Source organism: Anser brachyrhynchus (assembly GCF_964034855.1).
Source record: "Anser brachyrhynchus genome assembly, chromosome: 1".
Classification (NCBI taxonomy): Eukaryota; Metazoa; Chordata; class Aves; order Anseriformes; family Anatidae; genus Anser; species Anser brachyrhynchus.
This window is the reverse complement of record NC_137694.1, coordinates 67,545,422-67,563,009: the sequence shown is the minus strand read 5'-3', so window position 1 is coordinate 67,563,009 and position 17,588 is coordinate 67,545,422. Positions and strand designations below refer to the sequence as shown.

Here is a 17,588-nt window from a genome sequence, read left to right as displayed (position 1 = left end):
GTAGTTAAAATGTCAATAACAACCTCTAAATAGCACAACTCTTACATACTCATCTTTCATGTTAGCGGGTGTGCCCTGGGCTTGCTTCTGCTATCTCATTTAGATCTGGGTCTCCTAATTTCTTAAAGAATGATTGAAACTTTCATATGTCAGTGATCAAATTAGCCCATTTATTCCTTCCTACAACAAATCAAATAAAGGATGGAAGCTATATTCATTTTTAATCCAAATGATTTTTCCTCCTGATGTTTTGATTTAATTAACCAATAATTGAATTAAGTGGTAATCACCACAGAGTCTCTTTCTTGTTGTTATCTTCCGCTTACTAGCCTCTCCTTGCTCATGGCTGATGTTAGCAGAGTAGTTTGAGTGATATAATGCAATTTAAAGGTTCTTCCATTATCTTACTTCCTTCAGCACCAAATATTCACATCAAAAGCTATTTGCACACTGTGAAATTAAAAGGACACTCAGCAGATAAAAATCATACTCTGTTTTTCACTTACCAACTGCTCCTAGGATTATAAAAGCTTAAACAATATGCAAAATGTCACTCTTCACCATTTATAATTCAGAGCATAAACAGTTTGCTCTTTTTCATTATTCAATTTGTAGCATTTAGGATCCAGCTTTTCACAGATTTCAATGATTCCTAAGAAATAGCCTAAATAAGGTGTAATGTAATACATCAGAAAACTTAGAGCCTTCTAAACATGTGGCATAATATTAATGTTTGAAGACATACTGCAGAAGGGAATTAGAGGACTTCAGTATTCCTTTACTAGCATGTTTAAGGCACTTTTTATGTACAATGCCTTTATTTTCAGGCTTCTGGGTTATATTAAAGTCACATAGACAAGCTTGCAGGATCAAGACCAAAATTTCACTTTTTTTTTTTCCTTAGTGTCTCAGATTCTCCTGCTCCTGTAGCAACTGCTTTCCAATTATATTGTGGAAAATTTAACTTCTGCATTTATACTGGACTCTACTGCATTTTGCATTTAGCACATACCTTGCATTATGCAAACATCAAGATAGCATAATAAATGCTGCTAACCTCTTCCTCAAATGCCCTGAAAATTCTGGAGGCTAAATCCTCCATAAACGCATTAAATCTGCGCCAGACACATCAATGTTTTAGGTGGCTTTTGCAGTTCATGGGGGAAAAAAAAGAACATTGAAAATAAGTGCCATATTCCAGTCCAAATCAATTTATTTTTAATATTCATAGACCTGGCCACTCCACAGATTGAATTAATGATTGATTACCTTGGTAGGTTAGATGTAGTATTACACATGGATGGTTGAAATGGGATTCAGATTAACTCTCTTGCTTCTCACACTCAGAAACAGATTAATCATGATTTACCTTCATATTACAACTTACCTAAATAAGAAGCCCCATTAATAGAGTGATGTAACTCCTATGGCTAATCCCCTTTATATTCACATGAAGAAGTTGTGAACTATGTAACTTCCTCCCAAATATGACACTATTTTCTCATCTGTATTGCTACTGGGAATAAGTCATAGCCAGGTTAATGTTTTCATTATGCTATAAACCTTAGGGATCATTTTATCTCTTGCTAAAAAGCAACTATTTTTGAGATTTAATAGCTTCTGTTTAATACCTTAGGAACATAATGTTCAAGTTTATGATACGTAATAGAGGATACTGTGTGCAACTGCTTATGCAAGGGGAATGTAAGTGCAGGCAGTATCTGAGCAATGCTGATGTATACTGCAGTTTCTAGATGCCCACATAAATTGACAAATATAAAGACTGCACAAACAAACAAAAATGTTGGCATAAGAACAAAGGTATATCAGTTAATCTTGAACAGATTTAGAACAATACTTTAAATCAGCCTTCCAAGAGAAATTATTGCAGGAAAAAAATATTCATCTGGTTGCAGTTTTTTTTTTTCTTTCTTTGATTCTTATTTGGCCTTAAAAAGGGGATAGCATGACTTGTTTGCTGGGGAGACCAGAGCACTAGGGGATATAGATATTCTTTGAAGTTATATTTCAAAATTAAGGCTCCCATGAAAAAACAGCCTTTTTAAAGAAGTTCCACATCATCCTTTAAGAAAGATAAACATGAAGGGCTTCAGTTCTAAATTTTATCAGGAAAAAAAAAAAAACAAACCACTCTGAAGCTCTTACTTCAGCAGCCCTGATCCATTAATGAGCTGAAGGCATGGATTTGACCTGCTGAATCACTTCCTGCAGCATCTGGCACAATGACAGCTGAGCATTAACTAGGTCTAATACCAATTACTTTCTAAGAGCGGAAGAGATCATAGTCCCCAGCAGCAGGCCTTGTTGGTCTCTTGAGGAGAATATTTTTTGGTAGAAGAGTGAGGCAGAATTCTCCCCAAAGGGAATATATTCTACAGTGATTTATGTAAGGAATCATAGGCTTTTGAGACAATAAGATATTTACCACTGAAAACTCCTAATCACAAGCTAAAATAAAAGTCAGCCAGAACTCTTCTTACTTACCCTTCCAGATCCCAATTTTTCCAATTCCCAGCAGAGATATTTTTTTCTACAGCACACAATAGCTTTACAATGTACCACATTCTCCATTCCTTTAAATGTAAAAAGATTTTTTCCCCAACAAAAAGAAAAATTTACAGTGAACTTTTTTTTTTCTAAAACAAACAAACATATTGGTGTGAGTCACCCTGGAAAGAATAAAACAAGACTTCAAGCTGGGAAAATGTAGGATGAGTGAAAATTTTAAGCACTGATTTTGGATCCATACTCCTTATTTTTCTCATAAACTACTTTAAAGCATATTAGGAGTAACCTTTATGGCTTTTAACTTTCTTTCAAGTGTTTCAAAACACTAAATTAATTATATAAATTCTGGAGTTACTTCCATCCTGTTGACAACCCGAAACTCTAAGAGCATAAGAAGGCAGACTGAAAATAACTCTGTTTGATACCAGAGCTACTTCTAACCTTGTCTAGATTGAAAACTGGAAAGAAGGTCATATAGATATGCACAACACAATTGCACACACAGGAATCTGGCCTAGATGGCAAGATTAATACACCTATTCTTTTGAAATCCATCAGAGGGATCTTTAACAGTAAGTGGTCAAGGTGTCAGTTTAATGTTTTCTCCTCCAAGTGAAGTACCGAGCCCAATTCTCTGAACACCACTTTGTTACAGAATCAGAAGAAAAAGTGCTATTTTGTACTCAAACTTCATTTTACATGTTTCCTGCCTAGGACTTGAATGTGCCCTGATCATCTCATGTTTCTAGAAGTTCCAGCTCAGGAAGTAATATGAGGATGTGGGCTATGCTCAAGCTGACAACACCCTTAGGCTCTGAGAAAAAATATTGCAACAAGTAGGTCACACGCAGTGTTACAACAATCCAGAATACAGAAAACTCTACAGTTTGTGTGGTTTTGATTAACCTGAGAAAACCCTGAAATTATTGCAGTCAGAGACAAGCAGAAAATAAATTCTTCAGTCTTGTATAGAAGGCCCAAGTTAACAACAGATACCTCAAATGATAGCATACATATATGCATATATATATTTATATAATTTGTAGATTTATTTTGTACATAATTATAAGTACATATGTATATAATATTTACAAATTCACATATATAATTACATGTACACCCATATGTACAATATATATTTTGTTAGTTTTGACATCATCTTTCTCTTGAGGAATAACTTTTTAAAACAAAAGTTGCAAAGAGACATACCTTTTTCTTGCAAACATGCTGAGAAGCAGCACATCACTGAAGTATGTGAATAGGAAAAAGGAAAGGTCATCACAATATACTATTAGTGAGCAGAGTTCTATCATGACTCTTACTGAATTTATAGATAAGCAATCTGCTTGAAGGACCTTACTGTCAGTTTGACATGCACAATTTGGTTATACACCGCTGTGTGTGATGCTCAGGATTCCAGCATATGGCCGAGCTGAAAGACTCCATCTCCCTGCACTGAATCCTTTGCAGATGTCTGGAGATCCCAGAAAACTATTGTGAAATATTTAAGTATTGGTTTGGGAATTACCACGTTGGCATCACTGGCTATCCTATTTGATTTAACTTCTGACAGGCTAATGAATGGGGCCTACAACTAGAAAAGCTCTCCTGATACCCATGAAATTAGAACAGGAATTAATTTCGTCCTGGATGCTAGTCACAATGTGACATTTTTTTTTATGTGTAAGATATAGATAAATTGGATAGTTGTGTGTCTTTACACCTTTAAAATAAACTAAGGATGTTAAACAGGCAGAAATAGTACATAGCATGAAGAAAAATATAAATCTATTATCATTATTATCTGCCAAAATTTCAAGTTAATTAATAATCAGAAAAAAAAGAAAAAAAAGATGTAAAACAGTCAGCGTACAATAAAAAGAAAAAGAAAAAAAAAAGATGTGTGTGGGGGGGGAACAACTGTGGTCTAATGAAGTTTTGTAGAGAAGCCAGTGGTCATAAAAAGAGTTTAAAGATGTTTTCTTAAACACACCGTATTGAAATACCATGAACTTCTAATTCCAAATTTATTTTCATTCCTTTACCCTTATACCTGAAAAAATAAGCTACATTAGTAGCCAAAGATGCAACAGGAGAGCTAGCACTCATTAGTCAGCCTAACAGAAAATATTAGGAAGGATATTGGGTCCTTTACGCTGGGAAGCTCACAAATTACATTGTACCTATAATGCTTAGTACAGCATCCTTCAATGCTGCATATACAGAAATGCCTCCCCCTCCCGCCCCCCCCCCCGTGAACCTGATTATCTTTCTGCTGAGACAAACTGTTCCCTTTTCATCACATCAGTTCCCCAAGCAGCACTGGCCAACTGCCAAAGTCACTGGTCCTTCCAAGGTCTGGGTGAGCAGCAGAGGCCACAGCAGGAAACTCTGGGAAGCTGCCAGAGCACCCCTTTAAGACAGGTGGTGAAAAGGGGTGGGCTCCTTTCCATCAGAAAGGACCCTGTTGAGCCGTGGAGAAGTGAAAGTGATTTGGGCTAGGCTCCTTGGAGCCTGCAGCCTCGCACTTGTTTGGGAACACCTCATGGAAACCCCCTGAGCCAGAAATGGCAGTCGGGGGCTGGCTTTGATAGGCTGGGTGCCACTGAATCCCTTCTTTCTTCAGAGATTTCCTGCATAGGAGTGCATGCTCCATCTGCCATCCTGGATCACACCCTTCCCTGCTAACAGTGACCTCATGGGCTCTGGAAATCAGGCAGCAATTAGTCCTACTGCATTACTGCAAGTACAGCACTCAAAACGTACTGAAAATACTTGGTGAGGCATTTGTTCAGTTGTATATGATTCCTTCTTTTTTTTTTTTAAGAAACAAATGTACAAAAACATTTAAATAGGAAATTGGATTAGAATTATTACTTTGGCTGCAAAGTTAAAACAGTCCAAAAAAAAAAAAAAAGAGAAAGAAATCCAATCTACCTACGAAGCCTTATGTTGTTCACTACACATTTTTCCTATGCGACCCTTCATGGTTGTCCTCATTAGTGCACAACTTGAGCACACATGGGGAGGATGAAGACCATATGGATGGTATAAAATCTGGTAACTCCTAAGTTTCAAGCACCTCACTCTGCAACACAAAAGGCTATGATGATATTCTTTGGGAATGTTATTACAGCGGATGGCATTTCCTCACTGACAAAATAATATAAGTATGCAAAATCCTCATCTACACATCTCATTCCTCATCTACAAACCAAATAAATTTACCTATAGATTCCAAGGTGCCATTTAAGCAAAAAATTCACTCACTATCAAGAAGTTCCCCTCAGGGCCTCCACACTTGGTTAGAGTAGACATTAACTAACCTCCCATCAAACGATGGAAAAGAATATGCATGTCTGTATTGGTGTGCATACGACAATAATTCACCACGGAAATCTGATTGTGAATAAGGTTAATCCTCAGTGTATAACAGAACAAGAACTAGAAACTGGGTTTGTCTCATCCAAGTAATTTTGTGTTTGTCATTCATTAAATCACTTTTGCAGATGAAGAACTCTTTTTATATTCTATACATTTATTTCTGGTGGGCATGGGGAAGCAGCATTAGAATGACAGCAGAGAGCCAGAAACATGGCAGAAATTACACAGGAACCTGCTGCGCTTCGCATCACAATACAACAAACCAAACCACATCTTTCCCCCAAGATCAATGCATATGGGGGTAGTAAGAGACAGAGTACAAGAGCTATGGTCTCCACCATAGAAATCTTCAGCTCTACTGGCAGAAACACATTGTCTTGGCGACTAATGTCTGCTTTCCAGGTTTAGTACTGCTTCAGTGTATTAGCAACCAAAGAACATTGTCATGGCATCTAAAACAGAATATACCTCACCAGGTACCTCAACAGGAGCGTTTACACTGAAATGTCAGACAACACTTTTCGTGCCTTCCACTAGAATTTCAGAACTCCTGGTTCACAGTGTTTAGGATGAACACCTAGGGAGGAGGTTCACGCACCCCACTTATGTGGGGCCCAGTATGTCAAACCTCTCCAGTCATTGATAAGGAAGGGTCACCCGGGGGAAACCCACAGCTGTCCTCTTCTTCCTGCCCAGACCTTGTGAATTTTCTCTCACAAGCCTTCTCAACACATTTGCTTTACTGTTCTCACACAAGGGTTCATCCTACACACAAGGAAAACCTATTAAAAAAGAATGAAAAAAACCTTCTCCACAAGAAAAACTTCTGAAAACAAACAAAGAAACAAACACAATACCACCAACAGAAAACACACAAAGAGAAGAAACAAGAAAAAAGAAGAAGGTATTACTTACTGGTTAACACAGTGATTGATCTTGCTGACTTGGAAACCATGTTTGAGTTCACTACCAACAGAGTTACTATGTAATATAGGCCATGGTATTTGGCATTAAAAATCACAGGGGCAGGTAAAGTGCTATTGAATTCTTCGAACTGGAAAAAGTAGTTCTTGGATTCTCCAGCTATCTTCACAACATATACAGAGGATGAGCTCACCACATCAGGTGATTCCAGGGAGACAATGATACAATTGTCTTCTCGGACAGTAACTTGGAATGGCTCTGCATTCTGCAAGACAAGAATAAAAAGATTTAATTGAAGTAAACATTATTTCACATGTACCCATTTCCTTTGGTACTAGACCATAGAATGGTCACGTTATCTTTGTAATAAGGTAACATTTCATACTCTGCAAGATCATTAACATTAAATTCTAGAATGTTTTTCATAATGCAATTAATAGATGAAGTCCACAGGCATCTGATTACCAGGCCATTCCCTCTGAGGCAGAGGCTGGTTCCTGCCACGTGCTTTTATGTTGCCGATGTCCTGGCTACTCCATACTTTACAACCAGAGGAACAAACCTCTCCCATCCTTTCCTGATGGAGAGTGGCATAGTGCAGAAGAATGGTAAGATGAAAAACGGTATCAGTGGCAAGAGGATTTCTAATAAGGCTATAAAATGTAACAGTAACAAATATATATATATATATAAGGTGATTAAATCAAGACTCTTTTATCTTACAGAAACAGGATTATCTTGAATGCAATATATTCTAAAAGCCTGCAACTGAAGAATAATTTTTGGCACTTGCTAAACATTTACAAATATGCCCATTCCAGCAAGTACCAGCTGATCAGCAGCTCTCAGGACTATGTCTATGGCTTTGGGTAGCACTTTTCATTTCCTAAGCTGTATCGTTTCATTTTCAATATTTCTTTTACAAGTAGTAGAGAGAAAGGAGCAATTTAACCTTTTCATATATCATGAGCATGTTAAGCTGTTGCCAGCTGAAAACACTTTCCTTTTTATTAATTGCAAACCAGCTGTCAGCAAGTAGCACTTGTTCTCTACAGGAATTTCAAAACAGATTCACAGTAATTAATGAGAAGGAAAAGTTCAAGCTCACATTAGAGTTGCCTTTTTATTTATTAAGCCACACTGGTGGTTAGATTTTATTTTTTTATCCCCAATGAAAACTGAAATATATGATATTTTAAATTCCCAGCTCCATAGTATCTAATACTCCCTTGTATTTCACAGGTTGAGAGCTCTGTTTGGAGGACAGGGTGGGCAACCATGCCTAGTTTGCAGATTATTCAGCCAGTCTAGTTGTTCATGTACTAGAGCTAGACAACTCATTCAGAGTTTATTGCTAGCAGCTTGACTACCTCCTATCTTTTTGTAGTTTTGTTTAGTGGGGATTCTTCCATAAAACTAATCATTTTTGGATTTATACTGCAGGAGCCAGGCTCCCTATCTGGAATTTACACATATGGTATTGCCAGCTCCTGTCATTAAAATTAAACTAAAAATAAATTTAATTAATTAAGAAAATCATATTGAGTACTGCAAGACAAAACTATAGGCTTCAGAACAAAGGACCTAAGAAAACTCACTCACGTGACCCAACATGAGAACAAGGTAACAAGCATATAGTAAATTCATCCTGAACGAGATAACCCATCTAAATAGCTTTGAGCTTCAGAATACAAATAGAGGCAACACAATTTCAGCTGTTGATTTGCAGTTTTCTTTAGTCTATTAAAAAAAAAAAAAGAAGACTTAAAGTTGATATAAGCCAAAATGAAAATGATGTAAGTCAAAGTTACCAGTGGATGAATACCTTCGTAGTCTGGGTAATTTCTCACAGATGGCAAAGCAATTGCTCCAAACAGCTTACAATATAAGACCACAATTATGCAAAAGCTTACATGTGTTTGCCTTAATATTGGCTGAATTCAACAGGCTTAGCCTTGAGTAGATCAAAACACCATATTCCAAGTGTTTGTATTTTGCCTTAAATCCTGATACAGCACTTAGGATCAGCACAGACTCAAATCTTTAACTGAGGATTATATTTAGATCCAGGCAAAAAAAAATAAAAAATAAGGGAGTCCTTTTATCCTTCTTCCTCCCCATTCTCTCCTCACTAAGAAAACGTCAAAGGACTACTATTTCAGCTCTCCTGATGTGGGGAGATGGGAGAGGGATGCACCCACAGACCTGCTATCAGAGGTGTGTGCACTACCATATCACAGAAAGCATGATTTTCTCCAAGACCAACACAAGAAAAATAGAAAGGATTCAGCAAGGTTACTACCGCGTATTAAGATTTAAGTACACTCATATAACCATAGAATGGTTTGGGTTTGAAGTGACCTTAAAGAGCATCTAGTTGCAACCCCACTGCCATGGGTAGGGGGGGACAGCTCCCACTAGACCATGTCACCCAAAGCCCTGTCCAACCTGGCCTTGAATACTTCAAGGGATGGGGCAGCCACAGATTCTCTGGGCAACCTGTTTCAGTACCTCACCAGCCTCTGAGTAAGGAATTTCTTCCTAATGTCTAATCTAAATCTACCCTATTACAGTACAAAACCATTACCCCTTGTCCTATCACTACACACCCTGATAAAGAGTCCCTTCCCATCTTTCCTGTAGTCCCCTTTAGGTACTGAAAGGCTACTCTCTGGAACCTTCTCTTGTCCAGGTTGAACAACCTCAACGCCCTCATCCTGTCTTAATAGGAGAGGCGCTCCAGCCCTCTGATCAGCCTTGTGGCCTCCTCTGGACCCACTTTAGCAGGGCTGTATCCTTCTTATGTTGCAGGTCCCAGATCTGAATGCAGTGCTCCAGGTGGTGTCTCACAAAGGTGGAGTAGGGGTGAGAATCACCTCCCTCTAGCTACACTTCTTTTGATGTAGCCCAAGATACAATTACAATTTCTAGTCTGCAAGTGCACATTGCCAGTTCATATTCAGTTTTTCATCCAGCAATACCCACATATACCCAGCCTATATAATCCCACAGAAGTTGGTGGGTTTTGACCTTCCATAGACTTGCACTTGAATGCTTCACTAGTGGAGAGAGAAGAATGTTCTCTCTTAAATGAGTCTAGTCTTCCTTTGACTTTGCTGCTGGGTTGCGTGGTACTAACTCAGTGTACCTACCTTGCTATGAAAAAAAAAAAAAAAACACCAGACAAAAGAGACACGAAATTTTATACATTCCAACAAACAGTTCAAAGCAAGTTCCTTGTATTTGGTGGTATTATAAATCATTTGTGATCTAATCAAGTACAGCTGGAAATTAAGCATATAATTGCAGAGTTATAGACATTCCTTGGATATAATTAGATGCTTTCAGACTGCTCATATGGGGTGTGATTTTATTCTTTGGTTCTTCCATGGGTATTGTATTAACCACGTTGAAGACTGCACACTTTTAGTTTTCCCCTCATAATGTTTTCTTGAATTCACAGCAAGTACCACTCAGCAGATGATCTGTTAACCTCACCTTAAATAGCTCTCGCACAATTAACATAATGTGCCTGTGCTAGCTAAATACATAAAAACTCACAGACACATGCTTTCGTTACTTATGACAAGACCTGACCAGGGAAAATAACTTTTTTTTGAGTCCTTTACTACCTAAATATGTGGGGATTGTGAAATGATAGTCTCTCTCCTTTGTATGCCTGCTCCCACCTGTGTAATGCATACCTTCCTTGAGTGGTACCTACTCTGTGATTACTCAGTGATTACATGGCCCTCTTTCCCACACCTGTATGTGCCCAGGATCTGAAGCTGATGCATGCATGGGACACATCATTTCTGGGAGGCATCTGTTGTATTTTATCCATTGGCTCCTGAAGTATTTTTTGTTCTTTCATTTCAGCTCTAAGGTTTGATTTAGAGAATGAAGCAGCAGATAAGGGATGAATAAGAAGGTTTGGCAATTAACATGTCATAGGACTGCACAACTTATCTCCTTTGTGATATGGATTTCACTTTGGCAACATTTTAAAAGAACAGACCATTCCAGGCATCTTCTTCTTCATGTTATATGAGGTGTGCTTGTGATTTTGGAAAGAAGGCTAGGAACAAACCTGGGTATTTTTTCCAAGCACCACTGGAAGTGACAAACACGCCCCACTTAACTAGATCATAAATCCAGTGTGTCTTAGGACTGACAGCATCAGTATGGTAAATACACATTTCATTACTTCTGGTCAGCTACCTCCAGGATTTAATTTGCTGGTGTCACAGCTTGAGCGGCTGCTTCATGCCTGTGGGGAAATTTGGCAGGGCTTGTGCATTCAGAACCAAATGATTAGCTCCAACTTCCTTCCTAGTTTATTATTACAAGCTCGTGCCACGCTAAAGCACTTAGGGGAAAAAAAAAAAAAAAGCAGGGGGAAGCCACAATGTGATGCCTGTTCACAGTCATTTTCAGAGTGGGGATGAGTCATGCTAGTGGAATTTCCAGCCAATAACCAGGTCACAATTAAAATAAAAAGGAGGGGGAGGCAAGAAGATATATGACATGTCAAATCAACAATATTGAAAGAGTAATAGGAAAATAAATTGTGTGCAGCAGACCTCAGAGTTCTCTTTCTAGAAGTCTACATCTTCAGTTTATTCCCCCATAACAGTCTGAGCTTTACACATGAGGAAGTGATCAAAGTTGCAAAACAGTTATTAATTTTATGTATTTTAGCTTTTGAATGTCTCACTCTGAAACACATTGGGCCTGGACCTGATTATTAAAAGTGCGAATAGTTAAATGTCCTGTTGACTTCAGGAGGCACGGATGTTCATCAACTCCAAAAATAAGTGAGCTTAAGATACCGGGAACTGCATCATGTTCTCTAACACTAGAGAAGTGGAACTAGGGCTGTGAACAAATATGACTTCTGTCAATTCTTACAGCCTTTTGTGAGTACCATGGAGTTTTCAAAGCAGGTATATGAAATCCCAAAGCCAGAGTACATTTTGAAGCTATGGGGGCCTACTTCTCTGGCCAAAGGTACCATTATGATCATCTACTTCATAATGCTGGTCAAAAATAACATCACTGCAAGTATTACAAGATAGTACTTGCACTATTATCCAGACCTCCTGGCTGAAATACTATTTTTTGTGAGTAATTCTACTATACTCATGTATATTTTGTTCCTGTGGCCAACAATGCTAATTTTATTCTAAATCACATGATGACTTGTTCTAGCCAAGATTCCTCTTATTTAATTTTAGGTACTTAAGTGAAATGACTGAGAGCCAAGATGACCTTTCCAGACAGAGTACTTCTGGATTCATCTGAGATCTGAATTACCTTTGAAAGTGCACTGACCAGCCAAAGGGTCTGTGCTCCTGGCTCAGCAAGATTCCTCCAGTCTTCTGTTGATGGGCACAGTTAGTTCCAGCCTCGTAACAAAAAGAGGGCTGGAATCCAGACTTTCATATCCTGGCCCTTGTTACATGCTTACGGCTGTACCTCCACGGAAGGCACATAAATTTCATAAAATAAATAGCATTGCAAATCACATATAAAAGTCATGTCACAGTATTTCTGCACCAACTTCCTAATGTATGTTGCATTAATGTCATTATCCACTGATGGTGACAAATGATATGGAACAGCAATTACAATAAAAATGGTAAACATTCATTTTATTCAGAAATCAGAAACTCATATCCAATAAATCTGCTACACACTTGTTGGAAATTTATTGCTTTACTTGAGTTACTGTACAGGGAAAAGAATCAAAATCTGGCCTATTTAAACCATTCCGGTCATTTTCTCTATTTTGTAAAATTTATCCCACCCTGTCTCTGCACGCTGGAGACTCCACAGGTCTCCACAGGAGGATCCCAGGCACCTTCTGATCTTTTATGGCTAGGAGAAAGGAGTCCCTGAAACACCTTGCTGTTGCAATAACAGAGTCATATATAACTGCAATAACAGTTTCAAGCAAATTGAATGCATTTCCAAGTAAAAATTAATACTTAAATCTTTAGCCGATCTTTCAGATTCCCACTTTGCCTCAGTCATTACTGCAATATCTTCCTGGCTCGGCTCAATAACACATCTTTCTCAGTTTCACAGCGCTCTTCCTATACTCTTCACAGGATAAAGCAGGAAAACACTTGTATTTTATGCTAAGTATTACAACATCAAACCTTAGACTACGTTCCATACCCAGTCTCTTTACTCCTGTCTCAAAGTTCCTCAATAAAACGTTTCATGTGACTGAAACTGATTCAGTTTTACAGAAAGATGTAAGCAGTCTCAGAAAAAGCCGTTCCTATAGCCATTACCCAAGAAAGATCCTCTCTGAGCACAGATAAGGACTGAGTGGAAATTGCACAATATTGAGGCTTCTTTGGAACTGCTAGCTATCATTATTAGGTCCTATAAATTTAATAAAAAAGTCAAGTCATTCTTATAGCATATGGGGAAGGAATTACGTCCTAAGGTTTTCTCATGATACAGTGAATTCTGGAGTAGGCATAGATTTCACAAGTATTGACCACAAGAGGAAAGGATTGTTTGAAATGGACTTCAAGAATATGAACAAAAATGTTCAGATAAGACTTTGTAAAAGAAGGGATATTTATTCCTACAGATTTTGCACAACACTTCTACAGGTTGTACAGGGAAGTTCCCTTAATAAACACTTCTTAGAATAAATAGTTCATGAAAGAAATGGAAAAGCTTATCTTCAAGATTTTCCATGCAGAAAGGAAAATTTTAAAAAGTGAAAAGATAGCAAAAGGAGCAGTTCTCAATAATTTATATTTTATTTAGGTTTACAAACCATTTTTGGCATTCTGCTCTATGAATAGTGTCCTCAGCACTGTTGCTATTCTCAGTCTTAAAAAGCCAGCAATAACAATCGGCTAGTCATATTTTATAAATGAGCTCTAACATTTCTTTGTTCTGAAAGACAGTTTTAAAGGAACAGTTGGTGGGTTTTTTTCCCCTTTTTTGGGGAATATGAACTTGGGAATATGAGGGCTTTTTTTTTTTTTTTTTAATCCAGCAAATGTCAATATGCTATGTACACTCTACCATATTTTGCTACTATTCTAAGGTTAATAATATACTTTAAAGCCATTGGAATGAAATCTTTCTTGACACTATCAGCTGCTATTACAATAACATTAAGTAAATGCTGGAATGCTAAATACATGAAGACAAATCTTTGCATTCAGTAATGATAATACATTTATGTATCATCTTGTTAATGCATCCAATATTCAAAAAAATATTTCTAAATATATGCTTCTATCCTATCTTTCCAGTGCAAACTGGAGAAGGCAAAACCCAAGCATAGCAATCCAGAGGCCCTGATGTTGACATAGTTTAAAACTAGGTCAGAGCTTCATGGATGGCATTTCTCCCTACTGCCTGATCCTGACTGCCTGTATACGCCCCAACTATGACAGGAATTCACACTTAGGCAGACACTATAGTTTGGTTTCTCTCCACTCTAGATTTTAAGCTTCTCTCTAGTACTAAAATTATGTCAAAAAGGATAATTGTCCTGAAATAAAATATGAATTTGTTCCCCTTTCCCAACTACTAACACTGTCATCTATCCCCTCAGACTTTTACGGAGCATCCACATTTAAAGTTTAATCATTCCTTGTGGATGTACCCAAACACACACAGATGCCAGATGAACCAGCTGCTTTAACTAAAATGAATCTTCCTTCTTGAGCCTTTATGTGAACAATAGAAAACAAAAATGGGCACAGGAAACATATTCGATTGCCTCAACAATTCCCTTAGCTCTATCAGACTGGCCTTTGAAGTGATCTTCTCCAGTCGACATTTGTTCTCTGTCTTTGGGTAAACAGCTAAAACAAATTTGTACCTGCACAACTGTAAAATGATCAGAGGTGTACTTAGGCCAGATTGGAAGATGAGGTCATTAGGTAGCTCTTGTTAAATTCTGAAATAGGTAAGTTAGGTAGAAAGTAAAAGAAAGATTACTTTATAGGAATGGGAGTTCACTGTGCAGTGTGCTCCACATATACATCATCCCAAGCATGCACATACTGCCCATCAGTGGAGATTCAGCACACTGTCTACAAGTCAAAACACAGCCAACTATGCTTCAGTTCCCTCTCCAACAGAGAGGAAATAATACAGAATGGGTCAACTCAGGAAAATGATGACCAAGAAGGCAGAGTGAGAAATTAATCTATATTGGATTTTGAAAAACTTGGATTACAAAAACACATCTCTTTCCATGGAATCAAATCAAACAAGCTTTAGGGTATTTTTCATTTCAAAGTGCCCAATGGGAGATGGGAAGCCTCAAGGCTTCTCCTGGAATACTGGAGGAGACATTTTCTAGATGATATAGGACAAATTCATCTATGTTATTTAGTCCTTCTACTCCTAAAACAGTGGATTCACCTGTGCAAATGACCAAAGTCTGTAATATAAGCTTCCAAACAGCTACTGATGTTGAAATATGAAATTAGAAAGTCACGCAGAAAATTCCTGATGCTCAAAAGAATGTGAAGACTGATGTTGTACCATAAGAAAGCTGTGACCATGACATGATCCATGATGGAGCATGGAGCTGCTGTGCAGCTGAGAAAAACTGGACTGGTGTCAGCCGAACTTCATTTTATATACTCTGGCAGAGCGTATGACAAAGGTGTAAAGACACAGTCTTATGGGTACTATAAAACTCAAAATGCCTTCATTTTAGATTGATGGGGTGTATATATGCCCATTATGTGCACAAGTGAACTAGTTCTTAAAACACAATGCAATGCATTGCTATTTGCAATAACTACAAAGAGCACACAGCTGGGAGGACATTATAGTCTTCTTTTATCTGAGAATCTGGAGACTAAAGTGTTTTTCCAATTCATTTGAAATCAAAAAGCAAATTAGCAGGAAATGGGGGAAGAGAGAAGACTTCTTGTTCCCTGTGGTGTTAATCTATAATACAAGAACAGACAAGGCTCTGATGAATAAACTTCTAGATACGCTCCTGGAATAGCCCCTATCACCTTCTTCCTTAACTCCAAGTCATTTTAATGGGAATAAGGGACTAAAGTTCTATTAAGGATTTTCAAATACTCCATCTCTTCAAATATATTCTGAGACTACTAGAGAGGTTTGGAAATTTGAAATGAGAAGGAATTGATAGAAAAAAATCATTTTCTGTTTCGAGTTTTCTGGTTTCTGGCACTGCAATTTATTAAAATGTACAACAGTCAATCTGATTGACACTATAGGCTCTTACTAGCCTTGAATAGCACTGACACAGGATCATAGAATCATAAAAGCATCTAGGTTGGAAAAGGCCCTCAAAATCATCAAACCCAACCATCAACCTGACCTACCAAGTTCCCCCATGTCCCTCAGTGGCACATCCACACATCTCTTAAACACCTCCAGCAGTAAGGACTCCACCACTTCCCTGAGCAGGCTGATCCATTGCTTGACCACACTCTCTGTGAAGAAATCCTTCCTAATCTACAATCTAAACCTCCTCTGGTACGACTTGAGATAAAACTAAACATCTATAAAATTATTTACACTGCAGTATAGGCTGTGAAAAACTGCTCCAGATTTCAATTAAATATATTAAGCAAAGTCAGTTAACTCTGCTCTTCCTGACTGAAACTGTGAAGCATACATTCATTCTCTTCCCGTGTTATCAAAAGAACATGAGGAATTCAGAAGCAGATGTAGGTAAGTTTTTTCTCCATCTAAGCTGCTGACTTTAGTTTGCTCTGGAGCTCAGTTTAGACAAGCAGAATGAGTTCTCTGCTTTATTGCCACTCATTTTAATCTTACTTCCTGCCTCCCCAAGAAAAAAATCCCCAAACACCACCACCTTTTCATCAGAAGTCTCACAGGAGACCTGGCATAGTAAGGTTAAAAAAGAAAAAGAGAATCTAAATCCAGATCACCAGTCTTCTTATTCTGCGCTCTAAAATACTTACTACCTTTCTGCCCAAAGCCATAACCACAGACTGCACTCCCTCCCTTGGAAGACTGCTTATTTAGGTTCAAGCACAGGTTTATTTTGTTTTCTGATCCAAGTGGAACTTGGTATTAGGCCCTTTGACTACCCTGTTGTGCTGATGTGTTCTCTAAACGGGAAAGGCTGATTTGAGATCACCTGCTGAGATTTTTCATGTTATTTATTCATAGTTCCTACAGCTGAATGTTTTCTTTCTTGCTAAAGTATTTGATGTGCAGTTTTATTTTGCTTTTCCCAACCTGTGCTCAGAGACAAGCACCCAGTGCCATTCCCCTGATTACTTGCAAGAAAGAGATGAACTCTGTAATTCTCCATACAGCACAGGGTCAATTGCAAATCCACACAGAACATTTCAATTGTTACTAGTGCCTGATCTTGAATTCATTTCTAGGATGGCTTTAGGCTCAGCTCAGATATTTGTACTCATTTGATAAATTCCTACCCACAGAAGATTTCTCCACCACATTACTACTAGCAACACACTGCTTGGTGGTCATGAACACTACCAAAACCTCTAACGCTGCAAAAACTCATGGCTTGTCACTGTCACCTTCCCCATCAGGGATAACTCCAGCAAGATTTATTTGGCTGTAGTGCATCAAGTGCTTAGTATTTAGTACAGCTGCCACAGGTGGCCTAGAAGGAAGTAAAGGAGAGGAGCTAATACAAAGAGTTTTGGAAACTCTTTGAGTTTCATCTGAGGATTCTCAGCTGAAGGGTAAGGTACTTTCAGATGTGACACATGCTG

At 38.0% G+C, this 17,588-nt stretch overlaps 1 protein-coding gene across 10 annotated transcripts in view; it reads right to left on the bottom strand.

Annotated features, from left to right (window-relative positions):
- The window catches only part of PTPRO (protein tyrosine phosphatase receptor type O), a 156,004-nt gene that overhangs the window by 60,036 nt on the left and 78,380 nt on the right, over window positions 1–17,588 (bottom strand). For 4 of the 10 annotated variants that reach the window (XM_080562121.1, XM_080562124.1, XM_080562129.1 and 1 more), the window contains one exon: window positions 6,829–7,102. In XM_080562121.1, the coding sequence (XP_080418247.1) occupies window positions 6,829–7,102 (274 nt within the window). The other 6 variants (XM_080562123.1, XM_080562127.1, XM_080562126.1 and 3 more) reach the window with 6 other exon arrangements.